The following is a 21899-nucleotide window of genomic DNA, read 5'->3' on the forward strand; positions in this document are numbered from 1 at the left end:
GTAACACTGTCACCGACAATTCGAGGAGGAACGTTACGTAAAAATGGCTGCGAAAGAGCAAATGTCTTTCTCTACATTGTGCGCAAGATGGCAAAGTATATTGAATATGAATAAATAAAATGTTTTAATCATCATTCACCTAAGATGCATAAATTACATCATGTTACAACACGCGGAAAGAGGGCTAAAGAAACTCTCTTTATAAGTTTTGAAAGTGAAGAATGATCCTCGCAGTTAATTTTCCAATTTAAGCAATTGGAAAGAAGAAGCCTGAAAATTCACACAAGGTAATACTTCACTACAATTTAAGCAACTGGAAAGAAGAAGCCTGAAAATCGGAAAATTAACTGCGATGATCATTCTTCACTTTCATCTACAACCGCAGTTCATATATGAATTATTTCATATAAACTTCACATCATTTCACTCCTCACGGGAAGATATGAACTCAACTAATTGACCTCGCTCCCAATGTGTGGCTTCATAGCTCAGTTGGTAGAGCATCGCACCGGTATCGCGGAGGTCACGGGTTCGAATCCCGTTGAAGCCCTGATTTTTTCAGGCTTCTTCTTTCCAATTGCTTAAATTGGAAAATTAACTGCGATGATCATTCTTCACTTTCATCTACAACCGCAGTTCATATATGAATTATTTCATATATAAACTTCACATCTTTATAAGTTTTATTTACAAGAGAGTCCATTGTCTTGCTAAGCAAAAAATGTAGCAGTTTTGTTTACGATCACACTTATTTCCTTCAACTGCACAATTGCGGGTGAATGGATGAATGAGACACGTTTTTGTTGTTGCTGTCTTTTTTTTTTTTTTCCAATATAAAAACCACCCCAGGAATGTCACGTGCTCGCAGATGACAGGATCTACAACGCGTGAGCGAGAACGCTGTAATTACATTTGTGACGCATCAAATGGCAGCTAGATATGGCTTGCTGTTTAATGGCTCAAAAAATCTCCACTGTGATGCAAAATTCATGCTCATGCAGCCAGTGTAATAAAGGGAAAGAATTTTTCTGCAATACAGCAAAGATGAACAAGCAAAACCAAGGTTTACTGAAGAGGCAGCGGTGGCTGGAGAGGACAGGCCTGTTTGCGCAAGGCCTGTTGCAAATGGCTCGAAGCTCTTTCAAGTCTGATCCTAAAAAAGGTTCATCCCATGACATAACAAGAACTGTTCAGTGGAGATTTGTGCTTTTCGACCCGGAAAACGAAGAGAAAAGATAAGCTACGGATCACCTGGAAAGCCTGAGAAAAGAACTTTCAGGAAGTAACGAGCATTTTCAATCAAGGCTGAACTAGTACTTACTTCGTTGCATTATAATACATGCTCTTAGATGGCAAAAAGAAACTGGCACAAACGTAAGCTAAATACTTACCGATATAAGACATAATATTTTATCAACGAATGTGTACAATTCTTTTTTTCGTAAATTCGTAAGTCAGTTTGATTTCGTGATGAATTCGTTAAAGGTCTATAATTCTTTCTCGCCACTAGTGTGCCTCACTGATCTATTTCTATTTAATTATATTTTTCACCAAGCGAAAGTGAGGGTCCCCTCATGCATTTTCTCTTGTTTTCACTAAATATTTTTATCTATTACATGTCACAGCTTTGCATCTTAACCATTAATGCAAACTGGTCTGAAGTATTGTGTCAGAATTCTGTGGCAGTCAGTCTGAATGGTGTGGATGGGAATGAACAACTGACGAGAGACGATCGCAATCTCTGTTTATAATTAGCTTTGACACACGAGAATCTAATTCTACACCTAAGACCCAGCACTTGATTATATACAAACATCATTTTTAAATCTTATTGCTAAGTTAATCGTCGTTCAAAGTATTTGTGGCGTCATTCTGAGAGATAACTTGGTACATCTTCTCCAGTATCATTCGTTGGTCCTTCATCTCGCTGAATAGGGAATTAATTCTAAGGCAAAAAACAAAGAAAATGAAGGCTACTTTATTTTCTACGCAAGCTGTAAGACGAAGTTTCTGACTCAATACTTAAGAATGTTTTTACAACAGTCTTTTAAAATATTTACTTTTTTGCCGCGCAAATGAATTTTACTGAATTTACAAAAATAAGGTGTTACACTATTTGTGAGAAGAAAGTTTTTACTCAAAACACAGCCGGTCAACATGAAGAACATGATACAAAATTAACACTGCAGTTTTATTTGCCGACTTTAAGCGACGTCTTCAAGCAAAGTGGCTTCTACCTTTTGTCTTGTTCCTTCATTTTTGAGTTAAAAATATTGGTCAGATGATCAGCCAAGTTTCTTTCCGCGTCCTCAACTGAATATTTTGTTTTTCCGCTGATCAACCTGTCCCCAAGTCCCTAAAGACAAACATTAAGAAACAGGTATTGCACGGGTAGGTATTTAACAAATTGATGTCAGTTTTTCTTGCGTTATTGATCATGAATTTCGTCATAACATTGTCAAAGTAGCCGAGTGATCTGCGGACTATTCTGACAATGTTATGACGTAATTCATTGTCAATAACACGACGGGTGAAAACTTGACGTCAATTGGCTTTTTAACAATGACAAAAGGCACAAATTAGAAATTCATCACTCTGTCCACTTATTCAGTTGACAATAAAAATTACCGGAGATAAGCGCCGGCCTGATTAGCCACTTTGGGTCGTATGCAGACTTTACCTTTACCTCACCTATCTGCACCTACCTTAATTTTCTGAAACATAGTTTTGGCCCTCATGTTCGGTCTTCTAACAGACTCGGACTGATGTAGCCGATGAAGGAGCCATAGTGGCAACTTTTCTTTAAAGTTGTGAATGACTTCGATCTGTAAAGCCATGAAAACGTTTTTTCATCATTTAGTGATATGTCTTAGCTCACTAGAAGTCTTAGTAATCTTTATTGAGAATGTTATAACGGTTTTTTTCTGTCATTCACCACCCCTTTGGTGACATTAGTCGGTCGCACATGAATCACATCTTGGTCGGTTCAAGTTAATAAGACCTAAAGATATAAATTATAAACCTGTGATGACGAGAGACACGGTCGGAACCTGCCTATCACTGGTATTGCTATGCTTATAGCATCTGTTTGCAAAGTGAATTTCGTCTTAGGTATGCATCAACATTCCTAAGAACTATGATTCCTCTAACCGACTACACAACAGTCAAACTGGTTTGGAATTTGAAAGAAACAAGAGAGTGTATCACCTTGACAGACAGACGCTTGTATTCTGCATTCTGCTGGATTGAATCGATGTCACCAACAGCAAGACCGATCTAAAGGAAAAAAACAAAACCGTGATATTCAGCAAAATAACTCTCCTCCAATAACACATTATTTTAACAACTCATTCTTCTAAAAAATCTACAAATACAATTGAGTATGTATCCATGGAGACAAATTTATCTTACCTAACTTATCTTAGTCTCAATTAGAACATAGTTAATAGAGGGAAATGGTTGAGAAGCCGGGCAAACATCAAAGGAACAAACAAACAGATTAAGATTTATGTTGGAGGGTCCTTGACCCCCGGGGGGGGGGGGGTAACTTGACCCTTGTCTGGGTATAGGGGTGCCGCCCAGGGTTTGAAATCCTGACCCTGTTTAGGGCAAAAATACTCTAAAACCCTACCCTGTGTAGGACGACACCCTCTATCTAAAGACCCTGTTTAGGACATTTTTTGTTTTATGCTCTAAGACTATGCATGAATCACGTAATCGCAATGCTTCTATTGGTTAGTTGTATGATCACACACTCCCCATAAGGCATAACCACCTTTTGTATTTTGCCAGGTTTTGTGCAGGGTCAAACCCCAAAATAGCTAACAAAAACATACAACAAAGAACTTTGCCTGGTTCCATAACCATTCCCTCTATTAACTATGATTAGACTGGGCTATGCAATCTACGGCAATCGAAAAGAGGAATTCATCTTCCAGAGGTTGGGACTGACTTTAAAGGTTTACATTAAAATTTTAGTTCACTTCTAAAGCGACTGAAAGCAAAGCATGAAAAGTGCATACGCAAGAAAACACATGCATAAGTCATGTAATCAAACTCATGATAAACATTTCTCCTGTTGAGTATCTCGCACGGTTAGCAATTCAGATATACGCACAGAAAATACAGAAATAGAAAATGAGAAAATTTACGAACCGTCAAATTCATCAGGACAATAGGCATCATGACACAGAAAGTCAAAAACACAACACGGCTAAAAGTCGGGGAGAACAGCTGTTGATCAGTAAAGAAGCGTGTGTACTCAATTTCACCAATCGTCATGGCAACCACCTTGATTATTGACAAGTCCAATCTTCCAAATGGATCCTAGTAGGGCAAAAACAGTTCACCAGCTCAGGAAAACCGATTGTTTTTTTTTCCTTCTGAAATTAGGTTCTTCCGAAACTGCTGTGAAATTAAATACCTTTTCAATCTCCTCCAATAAAGTGCCATTTAGCGTCATGTTAAAAGCAACAGCCTGTGTAATAAAGAAAATGTGGCTAGCTGAGTAGGATTACATGAAAGACTCTCACCTATTTGTGTTTAATTATAGCTTGATAATTACATTGTAACCTCCGTTATGAGACGTGAGTGAAAACCTTATATTTACCGTAGACTTCCAGATTTTCAGGTTTTACTTACATTTGCTTCCCTAGAGAGGAGCATTTGGAACACCAAGGCAAAGGCAAAAATCAAGATGCAAAACATTATTGCTACCTGAAGATAAAACAAAAGAAACGACACATTAAATGCAATACGTTTTTAGCCGCGCGTAAATTGGCCATAGAGCGTTTAAAAGCGCAGACGTTTAGAGATTGCTCTATGCTCACAAGTCGCAGTATACTAAGTCCATTGTTCTATAGATTGTTTCATTACAAACCTTGCCTAACGTCTTCAGCACAACAAAAAGCATGGTAACATGAATCCCAGACTCAAAAATACTGAAAAAACAATGATTGGAGAGAGTTATTGTCTCTTCGGCACTTCTTATGCTATGTGAAGTTTCGAATAGTGTGAAAAACAAAAACCAGAAGTTATTACAACTAGCCAATCACAAAGGCAATTTATGAAAGGGATTACATTGTAATCATTACAATTACTCTTGCTCTTGATTGGGGCAACAATGCACGGTTTCTGTGTTTGGTAAAGCCTGGTTTTCACTAGCGACGCAAGCACAAGCGCAAGTACAACAATTCTTATTTCACCGTCAAAACAGCCTTAACGCAGGCATAACCATAAGCCCAAGCACAAGCACAAGGCTCAGCATTTTTCCTTTTTCTTATGCTTGCGCTTATGCTTACCGGTTTGCGCTGCAACAAGTGAATACGAAATACAGCTCAGGCATGTCACAAGCACAAGGATATTTACCACACGTGGATATTTTTGGCCAGTGAAAACACTGGATCCAGATTACCTTGCCCCTAAACAGTCCGGAACGCTCGGATGATTTTGCTTGTGCTTGTGTTTGCGTCGAATTTCGTTTTCACTTGGGTCATCCCTATTGCTTGCGCTTCTGCTTGCGCCTGCGTCGCTTGTGCTTACGCCTGCGTCGCTAGTGAAAACCAGGCTTTAGCGCAAGCTTTACAAGGTTTGATTTCCGCCGCTAATTTGAGTTTGGTCTACCCCCAGGGTAAGAGCACTCCCGTAGGGGCACTCCCACATAAAAAGGACGCGGGAGCTCGTCGCAAATGTTGAAAAGAACCCCTAAGAGGGACCAAGATCCTGTTTTTTGGACGTGGCTTGAAATTTTTTAACCCCCAGGAGGTACCAATTCTAAAACAACACATTATCTGCAGTCATATCTTTTTCGGCTCACTACCCTAAAAGGTATCACAAAAGCTCCCGCTGTGGGGGTGTCTGGAAAACCCGAATAGCGAATAGCGAATAGCGAATAGTACGAATAGTGCGAATGGTGGCGAACAGTCTCGAATAGTAGCAAATAGTGGCAAATAGGGTACCCAGTATCTCGCTGTCAACCTCGCAGCAACGTAGGATGGAATTTTCCCGCTAAAAGGCACAAACGCTTATCAGGACAAGAGGTGTTTCTAAACGTAATTTCTTCTGTTTTAACCGCTCCTAAAGCGTAAATACGTCTTTATTAGGTTATCCTTGTGTTTTCTGTTTTCTCAATGTCGGCGATGGACAGCCCTAGCCTGATTCCGTAGAAGAAAGGGTAATAAATTCACTGAAATTCTGTTGCTTATTTGGATAATTAATTAACGTAGGATATTAGATCTAAAGCTGTGACTATTGACGACTATTCGTCACTATTCGCCACTAGCTTTTCGCGACTGTTCGCTACAATTCGCACTATTCGAGACTACTCGCACTATTCGGGACTATTCGCTATTCGCTATTCGCTATTCGGGTTTTCCAGACACCCCCTGCTGTAGGCCTTTGGAGGCTTAACACCCTAGGAGGTAATAAAACTGCGTTTTTAACCCCTAAAAGGCGCGACGAGTGCCCCGTCTTTTTTATATGGAAGTTCCCCGGGGGGTCTACGCTCCTTCCGAGGGCTCCTTTTCGAACAGCGGCTGGTAAGACATGAACAAAATGATCTATAATCGAGTTCATTGTTTAAATAGCGTAAATGTGACGTAACCAGCCAACCTTTGCAAATACATCAGAAGAGTGAGATAGCCGAACAGCACGGAGATCACAAGAAAAACGTATTGATAAGAAGGTTGAAGACCGAGCACTTCAGAAAACGGGGAAATAAGTGCCGTGGAAAATGTACAGACTTCAACTACGTTACTTGTTTCAATATATCGCCATTTCTGTAAGACAAATCAAATATTTTGTGTAAACAATAGCTTCTAGAGATTAATAGGAAAAAGCAGTCGATAAGGTGGGCAGGACAGGTTTTTAAAACAGATCGTTTCATTCAAATGAGTGTTATAACCACATGCATACAGAAAAAAAAATCAAATCTGTTTATTTGTGGCTCTACTTGACGTGTGTGATTAAAGGCAGCAAACTCGTAGAGGGAAAAATATGCGTGGTTTGATCCATGTTGGTTCTTTTTAATTTCATTTTTGTTGTTCTATATAAAATAAAACACTCAACTAGTGTTCTCTTCGAAAATGTTCTAAGTCTGTTTTACATACATAAACACATACATGGGTTTATTTTATCTCGAATTTACAGAGCAGTAGCTAAGAACCTAATATCTTCGTTTTGTTTCGTTTCACGTTGTTTTCCTTCTTCAACTTTGTCTGTAATGATATGGAGAGGTCGCGATTCTCTGGATATAGAGAGAACAAGCTGATTAAGTAAAAGTAGGAACAAAGTTACGCTACTCACTTCAGAGCATGCTTGATGCACTTCTATCAGCAAATAAATTGCAGTCGTGACGGTTATAACCATTTCCCAGACTTTTATGTTGTCAGTGATGCAAGCTCCCTGTGTAAAGATTTGAACTACATACGGTGACCGACCGGCAGTGTTCATTTGGAACAAAAGTTACTGCAGGACAAATCATATGTTATGCTGTAATATTAAGTGTATGGCAATAAACAAATAACTCATAAAGCACAAAACATAAAAGGAGCTTATCAGAAGTTTATTTTTTTTGCTCTTTTAGCTTTGCTTTGCTCAACAATACTGTTATGTATTGAAGGAACAGGTAAATTAAAAGACAGAGTTACACGACCTCATGATCTCGCATTTAAATTTTCTTTCTACGTCAATGATTTTTAAAGGTGTTTAAAGTATATAGTAAGTTGAAACGGAGCAGCGATTCTGTGTACTTAAGAAAGGTCTTTGTATGCTTTTCTACTAGGTATTTGAGAAATGTATGTCAGTTTTAATGCTACAAAATCAACCATTACTGAAACCAATGAAGATCTCCTTTGTATGGAGCTACCATACCTGTTTGACCGGAATGACTGGTCTGCCAGGATTGAGCAAGTAAAGATCTTGGATGCATAACATGTACAGTGTCAAGTTAGCCAGGTAAAATATGTAAATCAGAGCAGAGATGTAAAAGAACCTGACACCAATTTGCTTCCTGCAAAAAAAGGCATATGATAACAGTATTAGAAAAATCTATTATAATTTTACCTTGCGTGAGTTAAAAGTCTACTTTCATGAAAGAAACAACGTAACAGCTGATCTTACCATTTACATCGCATAAGCTCGACAGTGAGTGGATGAAAAATTAACTCTTCTCGTCCATAGTCCAGCATGGTCTGCAAATAAATTATCACTACATTAAGGAATCTAGCGTTTCAGTTTATAGATTCAATGATTTAGTTTGTTTTCATTGCAGTTATTGTGAAGTTAATGTCACTGTTTTGCTTATTGGTTTTGCCGTTGCTCTTTTCCTAGCTTTTTTTTCGCAAAGTCGCTGTTGTTACCATTATTGTGGTTGTTTATGTTCAATATGTTGTCCTTGTTGTTGTTGTTGTTCTCCTTGTTGTTCTTCTTGTTGTTATTGTTTGTTGTCCTTTTTGTTGTCCGTAATTGTTGTTGTTGTCCCTGTTGTTGTTGTTCTCCTTGTTGTTCTTCTTCTTGTTGTTGTTTGTTGTCCTTTTTGTTGTCCTTGATTGTTGTTGTTGTTGTCCCTTGTTTTTGTTGTCCTTAAGTGTTGTTGTTGTTGTCCTTGTTGTTGATGAAGTTGTTGTTGTTATTGTCCTTGTTGTTATTGTCCTTGTTGTTATTGTCCTTGTTGTTATTGTCCTTGTTGTTATTGTCATTGTTGTTGCTATTGTCCTTCTTGTTGTTGTTGTCCCTTGTTTTTGTTGTCCTTAAGTGTTGTTGTTGTTGTTGTTGTTGTCCTTGTTGTTGATGAAGTTGTTGTTGTTATTGTCCTTGTTGTTATTGTCCTTGTTGTTATTGTCATTGTTGTTGCTATTGTCCTTGTTGTTGTTGTTGTTGTTCATGTCGCTGTTAAGTTGTTGTTGTCGTTGTTGGTGTCGTCGCCGTTTTTGTTACCTTAGGTGCAAAGAAGCCACATCCGTCACTGAGGAGAGAGGGATCAGGATTCACGTGTTCAAAATCATAAGTTACCTAAAATGACAAATCACATGTCGTGAATAACCAAGACTAAGTTTTTTTTGGAAATTATACTTCCCTTGACATCATACTAAGAATGTAAAGGAATTTATGAGCTAGCTTTCTGGCGGCAGATCTGGCAAAGTGAGAACTTTTTTTATGGCATTTCTTCCTATTGATGAAAAAGTTTGTCATAATTTTGCCCCTGCCTGGCCCAGTCCACTATCTACTGTGGGAGGATGCATCGTATGCGCGGTGTTAACGAATAAAAAAAGTCATGTGCACAGGTAGTATTTAAATAAATGTCTAGGAAGATATCTGCGTGCAGCAGGCATAAATGAAAGTTGCGTTCACACATTGGTTTCCTTTAAACTTCTTGTACTAATTTGTTTTAGTTCTTACCGAGTAATTCTCGTCTGAAGTCAGGTGTTCGGAGGTTTTAATGCACTTATCCATCACAACCTGAAATAAGCATCATTTAGATGACATCAATACACACAATCAATCTAGTCTAATGTAGCAAAACTATTCTGTTTATTAAATAGTATCATTTCTCACCTTTGCTAGAAGAGGAAAAGTTTCAATTAAACGCTTCAAGGGAATGAAGCTGAATTCCTTGCTGCACTTTGGAAAAGCCTCCTTCCACCTGCCGGGTTAAGAACAATTTTGCACCAACGCATTAGCAAATTTTGGAATTTTGTAGAACACAATATACATTTCATCTCATTTCAATACTGATTAATAAAGTAAATTCTGAATCTGTAGAAATGGCCGGTACTGGGTAAAACATGATACAGTGACGGGGAATTAATCTTCGATTGGCCAGTATACCTGTCGTGTTTGATAATCTCCATGCAAACGTCATGATGTCCATTTGATATTGCAGATTCCAAGCAGTTTTTACCATCTGTTGTCATGAGTCGGAGGTCTGCTCCTCTATCCAGCAAAAGGCGTAAAACGCCCACCTTGCCTTGCGTCGCCGCAGCAATCAACGCCGTACACTGTCGGCAAACAAAGATGGTAGAAGTCGCTTAAAATGGAACTGGCTCTTAGAAAATCCACCCAACTTAAGCCTCCCCGAGATGTTTTCGCATAATAAATTTTAACGTCATTTTACGGTTCAATTTTGAATCAAGAAACGTTCTGTACTTAATGATCTAGGCATTGCATGACCTAGACGAGGTCCATAAACACGCAAAAATGATCTAGGCCAATATCCAGCCATCTCAGTTCGCTAAACAACCTTGGTCAATAAAGGATTTATTAGCGTGTAGTCCCGAAAAGGCAAGGTACTAAATCCTAGCTTGCCCGTACGGGCAGCCAATCACAACTCGGGATTTGGTTCATAGCTGTATAGCCATACCATTATCACACCTACAACATATCTAGACCGTCCTATATACTTATCATACCCCGTTTTTGTCTGTAGCATCGATTTTAGCTCCTTGGTCAAGCAACAAACCCGTAGTTAACTTACAACCACAAAACGCTGCCTGAATCAATGGTGTCAAGCGTTCATCGTCTCTGAAAAAATAATGAACAAATAGTAAACTGATAAATAGTACAGTCTTACCTTAGCTTTGCCAGAGACTAAAATAAGGCACTTTAGCTCGTAATAAAACTGACATTAAGAATATTATTAAGAACTAAAATATAGATTTTCTACTTGGTATTGAAAAGTATCGAGAGAGAGTTTCTTCAAAATCCTCTGATTATTTTTCCTCTTTGACTACAAGAACGACGAGCAAGGCTAACAAAATCGTTTGATTTCTACATGTTTCGCATTTATCTAGGTGTATTATACCCCTCAGACAAATTATGGTTGTGTTAACCTAGGAAAACGCATGAAGCATCTCACAATAAGAAAACGCTTTTGTTGACGAAGTAAAGCCCTCCTGAGAGTGACTGGGCCCTACAGCAACCACGAAGGCAATGCTAACTAACCTCAAAATAGATTTAAAAAAACAACGTACTTATTGCTACCAGTTCCGTTATCGTTTTTCACAAACCGCCTAATTAATTGCCTTCTTGGTATTCCAGGTTTGTGTTTCTCCAAATTTTTCACCTGCTATCAACAGCGGCCCCTTGTTCCAGAAGATATTTGGCCACAGAGATATGACCGTGCGTAGCGGCAAAATGCAAACAGTTTTGAAGACGAAAGTCGGTCATGTGAATAGTGTCTGGACAAGCTTCTAACAACGCTTGGACACAGGCAAGATCGCCATTTCTGTAGAAGATGGAAACCATGAGTTAGAGGTTGTCAGGGATGTAATAGTATCATTATATGTGTACAAAACATTTGGAAGAAAACACGTGATGTTGTAATTATGAGCGTCTTGAACTCTGAAAAGGTCTGAATTCCGGCCTGAATGTTCCCGTGTTGTGTCAGTCTTTGGCAAGACACATTGATCTCAGTGGGAGATTCTCCACAGAGAAGTTCAAATTTAACAAGCTGTTGTTTTCACTACTTACTCTACTGCGTAATGAAGTGGGATCCTCTCGTCTTCGTCTTTGATGTCCAATGTTGCACCAGCTATCAAAAGCTCTTGTATAATCTATTTGGACATAAAAAGCATTGATATTAAGAATTCTCTCTGGGAAATTAAACTGAATTTGCAGCAGTAGTTGCTGAAAAGCAAAAATCACTATGGCTACAAATTGACGTGGCAACTTTAATTTGGTCGGGGTACTTTTTTGTGGTAATGAATTTATGTCTGACAATTTGAAATAAACTTTCTCACCTGTAAATTTCCTTTTGTCGCTGCGTAGTGAAGAGGTGTCTTATCATTTTTATCCCTGCTGTTTAACAAGCATTCTCCTCCGGCCTACAATCAGCCAAAAAATGGAATATTTGTCAGTGAACAGGATATTTACAGAATAAAGCTTTCCGCGCTTGCAGAGGTCGCATTTTTGGCTTCGAGTTATGACTGTTAGTATTGGTTTCTTTCCCAATTTGTCGCCAAACTGGCTAGGCCTATCCTCAAATATCCGGATATTTTGGGGGATATTTGGAAATTTCCGAGATATTTAGTTAATGTTAAGATATTTAGAAAAATTCAAGGATATTTAGAAATATTTATATATAGCTTTTTTCATGACTTAGCCCAGTGTTTTCCTCGCTAGTTACTTGAAACAATTCTATATACGCCAGCAACAATCCACTTCAGCGAATTTCCACTCGAAAACTGTATTTCATATCACTAAAACCACTAAAGTAGCAAGTTTGCGAAATGGCGGATGCTAGTAACATAGAAGTGCCTGAATCTTCTTCCTCATCTCCTGCTACTGCAAGAAAATTTTGACAATATATTTTAGCCTGAGTGATTCAAAATCGGTTTATTTTCAAAACAAAATAAGAGATATCTAGAAGTTTTTTGAGATATTTAGAAAATGTCTCGTGATATTTTGAATTTTTTTGAGAATTTCCGGAAAAGATATTCAGGCGATTTTAAGTGATATTCGTGGAAAGCCTTAAAATAATAGCTCTGCGCAATTACTTTATCGTTAGGTCCATGTCAAATCTCTTGAAACTCCCCACCTGAATAAGTGTTTTCAGCGTCTCTGTCTCAGAGCTGTAAACAGCCACGTGTAAACATGTTCTGTGATTGAAGTCTCGCATTTCAATCGGTGATCCTTGCTGCAGGAGAAATTTGACAGCGTAGTGATGACCTCTTTTCACAGCACACATTAATGGTGAAGGCCCACAATGGTTTGGTTGAGGTGAAATGTCAGCACCCTTGTTTAAGAAAAAATGATACGAAGGAACTGTTAGAGTCATGTAACCGAGTTGAAAAAGAACTAAATTTAAATTACCAATTACATAGCACATATCAGATTATACAGCACTTTACCGTACCCAAATTCGCAATTAGCCAATCAGAAGCCGTGTCTAGCTACTGTACTGATATCCTGTGATATCAAGTCACTGACCTGATATGGTTGCGATATCGATATCATGTTTGGGTGCGTTAAATACCTAATCGTACCTTTTTAGTACCTTTCGGTGGTATATCTGAGATGACGCCGAAGCGTACCAAAAAGGTACGATTAGGTATAAATATCAACTGGCTGTTTAATCAACCAATTCAAGTCTTTAATTAATGAGGATCGACTGCAAATTCAAATATCTCTCCTGTACAATTTGTACAAGCATCCGACAGCTGTCACGTGAACTTGCCGCCATCAAATTACGTCATATTCTTAGAAATAGATTCTCTTAAATAGTAACAATAACAATAATATAATTTTATATAGCGCATGCTTCTGAACATTCAGCAGCGCTGTACAATTTCCTGATAAGATGATAACTAAATAAAAAGAGATAAAAATGTTTTCAAATTTGTTGGAAAAAAACTGATTTGTTTATCACTACCTTTGACAGAAGAAGCTCGATGATGTCCACATTCCCTGCCAAGCTTGCCCTGTGAAAAGAGGGAACAAAAATTAAGCAGAGCAAGTAGTAATTTCGCCACTCGTATAGACATTAATCAAAGACAATCATTTAAATTAAAACGTTTCTATTTCTGTTATTATTATCATAACTGCTGTGGGATTTAATGTTATGATCACCTCATGTCAACGGTTTAGGTGTTAAGCTAAAGTATCATTCAACATCCTGTTTTCTGCCAAGCTTAATGCGTAAAACATAAAACACTAGTCGAGAAATGAGAAAATTGTTAACATACAGAATTGCCAGATACCAATGCCTCTCACCACCCTCTCCATCCATGCCTCTGACCCGACCACCCCTCACACGCAGGCACGCAATCATACGCGTGCGCCCGCGAGCCTATGAGACCTTCATTATTACCGCAAGGAGATTCATGGGATCAATTACCTTAAGATAGGTGTCATTCCATCAGCATCTTCATCATGAATTGACGCCCCGTTCATCAGGAGAAGTTTGGCCATTGCATAATGACTGTTCACACACGCTACATGAAGAGGGGAACACAAATCATCCTGTGTGCGAAAGAAAGACAAAATTACTGTCTGTTATTCACACATCCACGGACTAACCTAGAACAAACGTCTTTTAGTTTCCCTACACCTCTTAAGATAGAAGGTTGAACGATGCAAACAGCTCATCTTTGTCACTTCGTCAAACACTTTTTAAAACGTGCTTGATCTGATTAGTTTTTTGTAACCGGCAGTACGTAGCAATACTGGGTACAAACTTTGACCCATTTGGCAAAGCAAGCAAATTAATCAGTTTTCGGACACTTAATCTCATTTCGGAAAAACGTCAGACAAAAATTGCAGACACTGCTGAAACATAGCTAAAGTAAATTTATGCCAGCAAAACACTAATTAGACTGAAACTACATCTATGAAAATATATCTTTGCACCCTCAAGGTTTTACAGATACACCGACGAGAAAGTGACACATATTCAATCAAGTCGTTACGCACCTCAAACAGTGTCTCTACTAGATTTTACTCACAAAGGAAACTAAGAGCTTTGGAACAACTGAAAAGTTTCATACTGATTGCAAATATTTCGGACGCTTAAACTTTCGGACGGTTTTATTTTCGGACACGAAATTTTTTGCAAGTAATGTAGTAGTCAATAGAACAAAGTACAAAATAGATTTCTAAGAAGCCATGTTATTAGGCCAAGTTCAGAGGCCATACTTCACATGAGCCGAAGCGAATGCAAATGAGAAAAATCCTTTGTTCTCCCTCATTAGCATTCGATTCGGCTCATGTGAAGTACGGCGTCTGAACTCGGCGTAAGAAGTATTAGTTTGGAGATAACCTCACCTGCAGAGCACAGGTATCAGCTCCATATTTGATGCAAACCTCAGCTGCCTGAAAAAAATGTTCAGTTATAACAACCGATGCACACTTTGTACTGTCATTGTCAACAGTCAAATACCCGGGGGGGGGGGGCTTCCATTTAAAAAGGACATGGGTGCTCATAGGGGTTAACAATGCGGTTTTGGTAGCTCTTAGGGTGATCAGCCTCAAAATATCCATAGCGTGTGCTTTCACTGTACCTTTTAGGTTATTCAAAACAAATATGCCAGGAGATATTTCACAATCAATTGACTTTAAATTTTGCCGCATTTACAATCGTTTTTTATCTGTATTAAAAATTATGAAAGTGTTAGTTAATTTGTTTTTTTCATAATTGGTACCTCTTAGGGCTGGAAAAAATTCAAGCTATGCTCACAATACAGGATCTTGGTGCCTCTTAGGAGTTCTTTTCAAACTTTTCCGACGAGCACACCCGTTCTTTTTGTATGGGAGTAATTCCCCCGTGGTTCAAACGCTGACCACATACTTTACCTTGATGTGTCCATGTTGAACTGCCAAGTGAAGACACGAATTGGCATCGTTGTCCATTTTATTCAGAATGGCGGAACACGAAACACCGACATGACTGGCTGAAAAATGGAAACGATAATGTTCAGGTTATGCCATTACTGGCAAATGATAGGAAAACATTGCTTTGGTCTAACTTGACCATGTGATATCTCTGTTTAGAATTGTTTAATCTATCTCACGGTTTTGTTTTGGATTTCTTTGGGTAAGAATAACTATTGTCCTCATCGGAAAACCCTCGTCGAACCTAGGGCCCGTTTCTCGAAAGCACAGGAACTTTTTCGGGCCCGCAAAGCCGTTTTTAGTTAATCTGTAACCAAAAAGAGAGAGGTGTATACCCCTGAAATGTCTTGTATGAAGGAAACCTCTGTTCATATTAAGAATATGTGAATAAAGCAGCGCCTTTATCATAAGATTTGAGATTTTGCTACAGCTTTCAGGGTACGAAACCGTTTCGAAACCTTCCAAAAACGGGCCCCTGGAAAGGCTGATGCAAAATGGACAAAACTACGTCACCCTCTCCAGGGACGTCATAAAGAGAAAAATACGGGCGGAAGTCAGTAAAAAATGAATTACTCAAAAAAATGGTTCACCTGTCGAGAGCAATTTTTCTAGTACGCCGTCATGTCCCTCTTTAGCTGCCAGATGTACTGCAGTGTATCCATCATTATCACTCATACTGGGGTCTGCACCATACTCCAGCTGAAGGCAAAATCATAGTATTTTAGTTGATGATACGAAACAAAAGGGTATGATTCGTATTAGCGAGGCGGGGGGGGGGGGGGAAGGGGCATTTGTTTCAGTAATTCAAAATAGAAAAGTACGATTATCAGTTGAGTACGGCGCGACGGAGCTTTGGTGACGAAGTTTTGAACATAAAATTACGCTGTTGCAATGGGCAACTTTCTTCGTTTCCAAAGGTAACAATATTTTCGCCTGCAATAGGCCACGTTCGGTATATTAATAGTCTAACATGGCTCCGAAGCTTTCGGGACAAAATTGTAAGCTTTTTAAGTCTCTTTGTCTCTCAATTCCCAAAAGAGACTTGGATACAAAGAAAACAACACCAAATATAGAAGTTTGTCCTGAAAGCCTCGGAACCATTCTAGAATATCGATAAATCGAACGTGGCCTATTTCCCGCTCTTTGCTGTCAATGACGTCAAAGGCCGACAAGTTGCCACTGGAAACGGAGCGAGTTGCCCGTGACAACAACACAAATTGAACGTTAAAACCTGGGCACCAAACTTTCGTCGCGTCTTACTCAACTGATAATCGTAGTAATGTGTCAATGGAAATCTCTCCTCACCAGAATCTCGACTACACTCAGTTTTCCTTCTTGAGAGGCGGCGTGTAGAGGAGTGGAATTCTCGTTGTCGGTGGCATTAGCCTTGGCATTCCCTTCTCTCAGCAAAACCTGTAAAACACAATTATATGAAAATAAAGATGCAAAAAGAAGTCAAATTTAAGAAATCTTTTTTTCAGATATCGCTGACCGGAGTGAGAAAGGTGATGGATTTGACCGGTTTTCCAAAGTTGGGGGTCAGGAAAAACTTTTATTCCAGAAATATAAGTTAAACTCGGTTGATTTTTCTGCTATAAAAATATCTTTCACACCTGAAGGCTGGTAGCATTTTTAATAAGGTCTTACATAAAGAGCTCGATGCCCCTGGAAAAGCAGAAACAATGTTCCTGGCTCCAAAACAGTAGCATCTGCTACCATGTAAAACTGATGCTGCATAAGCGGAAACCCTTTTTCACAAGTTACAAAGCCTAGACTACAATCAAAGCACACATTAAATAATCCAAATGGTTCAATCATGCTTTGAGCTACCAGTTCCCTTGGAAGAACAAAGTATCGATATCATTTTTATTCCAATTTGCCTAGTTTAGCATGTAACATTCATTTCTTTTCAGAGTTAGAGCAGTTTTCAATTGAGTGTCGTAAAAACAAAACTAAACTGATAACTTACCAATTAGACTACTCAGCCAATCTCAAACCGTAGTTAAAACCAAAACCAAAGTAATATTTGCCTGATTACTTTCCACACTCAATTGAAAACTGCTCTATCGCACATCAAAAACAAAATACATGTCACACTCATCCTCATACATGTAAGGCAAGAAAAATTATAAGTAAGGAAATAAAATTTATCTGACTCTATCATTTTGTAGTGATGAGACCCACCTGAACAACTTTCAAGTTTCCTCGTCTTGCAGCGTAATGTAAAGCCTGCTGACCATAATTAGATTGCTTTGCTACATCTGCTCCATTTAATATCAGCAAGTGTGCTGTGTCAGGGCTGTTGAATCTTGCCGCTATTTGCAGTGGCGTGGTAAACTTGTTGTCACCATCAGAGCAAACATTTAGATCTGTCATTAACGAAATAAGTCTGAGAAGTTAAAAAAATCGCCTGCCACAAAACTCAAGTTATTAACTGTTACAACGTTTTCCGAATTTTTCGCCATATACAGGCATGTAAGGTGGCTGAGAATGGAAATCATTTGAAAATGAGAGCATTTTAATTGGTTTGCGAAATACAGGAAACAGTAATTTTCGCTTCCCAACCTTACTGACTTAACAAAAAAGAAAACTATTTGACATTAATTCATTATTTAACAATAAGACTACGAGCCCGAATTTTCAATGAGTGAATAGTCAACGGGACCTAGCCGAGTTGACTGTCGCTCATAAAACAAGGGCGAGTTGTCTAATTATTTTAGTAGACACTCTAAAGGATTACAGCACAAAACCTATAATTTTGTGATTTTTAGCCTAAAATTAAAAATAATTTTCAGTTTAAAAAGGTACTCGTGCCCGATTAATGTCTATCAGTGACTAGAAAACAATGAGAGAACCAATCAGATTCGCTGATTTTCAAAAGAACACAGCTGATTGGCTACTAAATTATAACAGTAGACACCTTTACCTGCGCCTGCACTTATGAGCAGCTGCACAATCCCTGCGCGGTCATAACGAGCCGCGTAGTGGAGTGGAGCGAACCCTTCTTTGTCTAAAGTGTTGATAGTTGGTACGCTCCCTTGTAGCAATGTCCGAACAACATCCACAATACCTTCACGACAAGCCTGTGGAAAAAAAAGAGAGCACGATCTATAACTAATGAAGTTTCCATTTATCAATTTATTAAAAAAAAAACTTAATCGACGCTGCTGTGGAAGGTCAACAGTTCGACTCCTATTAAAATTTATCTTAGGTGACTTATGTGCGATCATTAGCACGTTTTATTTCTTTGCTTACCAATGTTAAAATTCTCAGGCTTTTATTATTTATTATCGTTTCACCTTAACGGTATAAATTAACGCGTCATTATGAAAAAATTACATTTGTTTATGCTGATTGAACTGAATCTGAAAGCCCATCAAAAGCATATTCAGGTTCCCTCAGGCCGAATATGTACGTCGCATTTCAGTGGCCTCGAAAGTCATGGAAATCTCGCTGTTGAAAAGAACAAAATTATGTCTATTTCAATGAAGCGATTTCCTAGAGTTTTCTTTTATTTGATTTCCATCGACATGAATGAAATGCAGTGTTATGTTATGAGCCCCAGTATTTACGTCTGCATGGTAAGACCTTAGAATACACGTAAAATTGACAGCAGGACAATTTTAGGTCTTGCCAAATTAATGTCAATGGCTAGACAATTAACACGAGATGAACATTTTTTTGTCACGAATGGTCTGGCTGTTAAATTTCTTTTGAATTCATCATTAACCTCAGCAATGCGGGTCTCAACGAGAATTGATGAATGAAAGAGGAATACAACGAAAATTTGCGATTAGTGTTACTAGCGCTGGGCGCTCAAATTTGTGCGTTTCTTTTTCTTTCGTTCATCGTGCCACACTGAGTTCTTCCTTGAACCGTTGAATGAAATCGCTGACGTTTACCCAAGTGTAAGTTTATATATTAAAGTACCTGATGCAGCCCCACGCGGTGACAGAGATTTCTTTCAACTGAATCTGAAATGCTTCGTCGAAGAATACTCGTCGAGGAACGTGGGCGATTCGCATTGTTCTTGCTTGAAAATTGCCGAAAGATCGACAATGGAAGCTCATGAATTTCTCGCGATTTTTGGTCGTCTTCTAAGTCACGAAGAAGGACAGTCGTACTGCGGTTCATATTCACCTTAGGGCAAAACAAATTCCACTATGAAGACTCTGATTCCGTGATTTCGGCCTACATTTAGGGGTTGATTACATTTCGATCGCTTTCGATCGTTTCACTTCCGGTAGGATCAATATAAACAGGGATTAGAACCTCGCCTGCAAATTAATTGAGAATAACATCGCACAGCAAGGATCATCATGAGTAGAATGTTCAGGTGAAGCAGAGAATGACTTCTAAAATGTCGATTCTGGTGTTACGTTCAGCTGGGAAAGGTGTTCAATTTTATATGATCTTTGATTAATGGTAATTGAAGACCCAAGCAAAAGTCAATTAAGATAGGTGTTTGAAAATCGAAAACGGGCCTGGCAACCTATGAAACAATAAAAGTTTAAAATAGATTTATCTGATATGCGTGAAGCTGTTTCAATTCATAAACTCGATGCAAAAGTCATCTCCTGAAAATTAACAGATTGCTACAAAGATTTCAAATCTATACTAACTGAAAAACGGCGTCGTTCGCATTAAAATAAAAATAAAAGAACGGAAAATGTTTAAATTTCTATGCTACCTTAAAATTCTAGAGCTCGATCACCTACCTTTTAGAATCAATGAAAATTTTTAATTATTTCCGTTCACACAAAGTACTAATTCCAAGAGGATAATGATAGCCATAATAAAGAATCCTAACAGAGATATATCTGCTCGCTGTCAAAATTTCAACCGCACCTCTGAAATTTAAACCACCTCCAAAGAGGAAAAGAGAATAATGTTAATAATTATGCAATGTCAGTTCTTTTATGGTTAAGTAAATACAGAATTACGAGTAATTAAAATTAACGTGATGTAAGCAATAAATGAGAAAGGATCATTGTGCTTTTGGGAGAAAAAAAGCAATTATATGAGCACCTGTTTTGTGAAAGGTTTTTTGGAGATAATGCTTGCAGCGTTTGGTTGTTGAAAAACATATGTCAATGACATATTTTTCCGTGCGACGTGGGTCTTTGCATACCTGATCAGGTGCAGATCAAAGATTAATTCTGTATAAAAAGAAAAGTAAGATTTCTAGTAGATTACTTAACTGAACGACGTCACTTACAAAAATAAACTTAATCTTAGTTTCTTGATGTGACTGAAAATACTGCTTCCAGGGCTGCGGTCGGTGATAGACATTCGTTATCGTTATTTGTTATTAGGTCTTCGTTATTGGTTATTCGTCATTCGTTATTCGTTATTTGTTATTCGTTAGTTTCTTCACCTAACCCAACTGATTTAATTTATAATAAGAGAAACCGTATCTTAAAGTTAACCTCCGACGAAAGGACGCTAACAAAGGTAACATGGCATTACAAGGAGGCAATGCATTCCAATGTGATTGTGGCTAGGTTAGTGTTCTAAGCCCCTAAATCATAATAAGTTAGCGTTTTTTAGTAGTTCTCGTAATGCTGCAACGGTTTGTTTGCATTTCGTTCTTCCTCGAAATGCAGTATTCTTAAATTCCAATTAGATGTGAAACCAAACTTGCATCCTAATTAACTTTCTGTTTGCCTAATACTAATCCTTTTTCAAATATTGAAATTAATCTTATATTCACAGGTTCTCTTTTAGTTATTCTCCCTTTTATTAGGGGGCTTAAGCTAAGCACGACGGCGACGGCATCGAGAACGTCACCAAACAATAGATTTAATGAGCAGTGCATGGCTGTCAGTGTGCGTTCATTATAAATCTTTGTACATTTCTTTGCCGTCCTCTGCAAGACAACAACGTGAAATCACCATGTTTTGCGTATCTTGAAGACGTGAGCCATATTGGCTAATTTTTCGTATTTATTTTTCTTCTCAAAATTGATCGTTGGCGTTACATTTTTACTTTGAGTAGGGTTTTAGACCGCTCGGCACACTGAACAGCTCTAGATAGTTGCGAAATTCAAAGGTAAAATATAAATCCACTTTTTTTCAGCCGTCGTCTCTGGCGTCGCTGGCGTCATTACTTACGCTCTCTTCTTTATTTTTCCAGCACGGTTCCAGTCCCCAAGAGCTGGTTTCATTTGTCCGCGCAGTTTCGCAAGTCAAACAAAAATGCTGCCAAAGCAAATTGCTGTTGTTTACGCATGCGCAGCATTGAAATTTCAGACATCTAGAGGTAGCGAGGGTTTTTTTTAAGCATGAACAATTAATTACTTAACATGCCAAATTCTTACACTTTATAAAAGTGTGCATCTTTATTTGGACATTTCAGGGAAAATGTGTTTCTCAACAGTCCCACAATTGAGGAGATCTCTCCCTCCATAACTTTTACATCTGGACAGTCGTCTAGTTAGTTTTGCGCAGTGGCATTACCGTAGCCAGTGAGGTTCATCCGAGGCGCGGTTATTGCTGATTGAAAACTTTTCCCAATACCCCGCAAGACGGCTTGAAATACAGTCGGCTTTGCAATTTTTGTCGGCCCACAACGGG

At 38.4% G+C, this 21899-nt stretch overlaps 1 protein-coding gene and 1 non-coding gene across 3 annotated transcripts; one reads left to right on the forward strand and one right to left on the reverse strand.

Annotated features, from left to right (window-relative positions):
* Positions 1–173: 173 nt before the first annotated feature.
* On the reverse strand, positions 174–19803 carry LOC145490834 (transient receptor potential cation channel subfamily A member 1-like). 2 transcript variants are annotated; one of them, XR_014049734.1, is made up of 31 exons: positions 19255–19803; positions 18251–18407; positions 17509–17693; positions 16630–16737; positions 15915–16023; positions 15286–15383; positions 14758–14805; positions 13832–13956; positions 13367–13415; positions 12533–12730; positions 11736–11819; positions 11467–11549; positions 11060–11221; positions 10407–10518; positions 9826–9995; positions 9553–9640; positions 9397–9456; positions 8935–9009; positions 8119–8189; positions 7870–8008; positions 7303–7401; positions 6610–6776; positions 4880–4940; positions 4642–4716; positions 4424–4477; positions 4156–4326; positions 3208–3276; positions 2706–2825; positions 2238–2356; positions 671–1945; positions 174–195 (listed from the first exon to the last, which is right to left on the reverse strand). XR_014049734.1 is itself a non-coding variant. In XM_081469932.1 (30 exons), exons 1-30 carry the CDS (start codon positions 19456–19458, stop codon positions 1840–1842), a joined length of 3366 nt encoding a protein of 1121 aa, XP_081326058.1. In that variant the 5' UTR covers positions 19459–19803; the 3' UTR covers positions 346–1839. The 2 variants fall into 2 exon arrangements, 1 of the variants encoding a protein (XP_081326058.1); XM_081469932.1 differs by lacking the exon at positions 174–195 and having other exon boundaries at positions 346–1945.
* A 1958-nt stretch (positions 19804–21761) lies between these two features.
* LOC145491591 (U4 spliceosomal RNA) lies at positions 21762–21899 on the forward strand. The gene has a single exon (XR_014049862.1). It is a non-coding gene; the product is annotated as a U4 spliceosomal RNA (small nuclear RNA).

The sequence above is a fragment of the Orbicella franksi genome, chromosome 6, assembly GCF_964199315.1.
Source record: "Orbicella franksi chromosome 6, jaOrbFran1.1, whole genome shotgun sequence".
Lineage (NCBI taxonomy): Eukaryota > Metazoa > Cnidaria > Anthozoa > Scleractinia > Merulinidae > Orbicella > Orbicella franksi.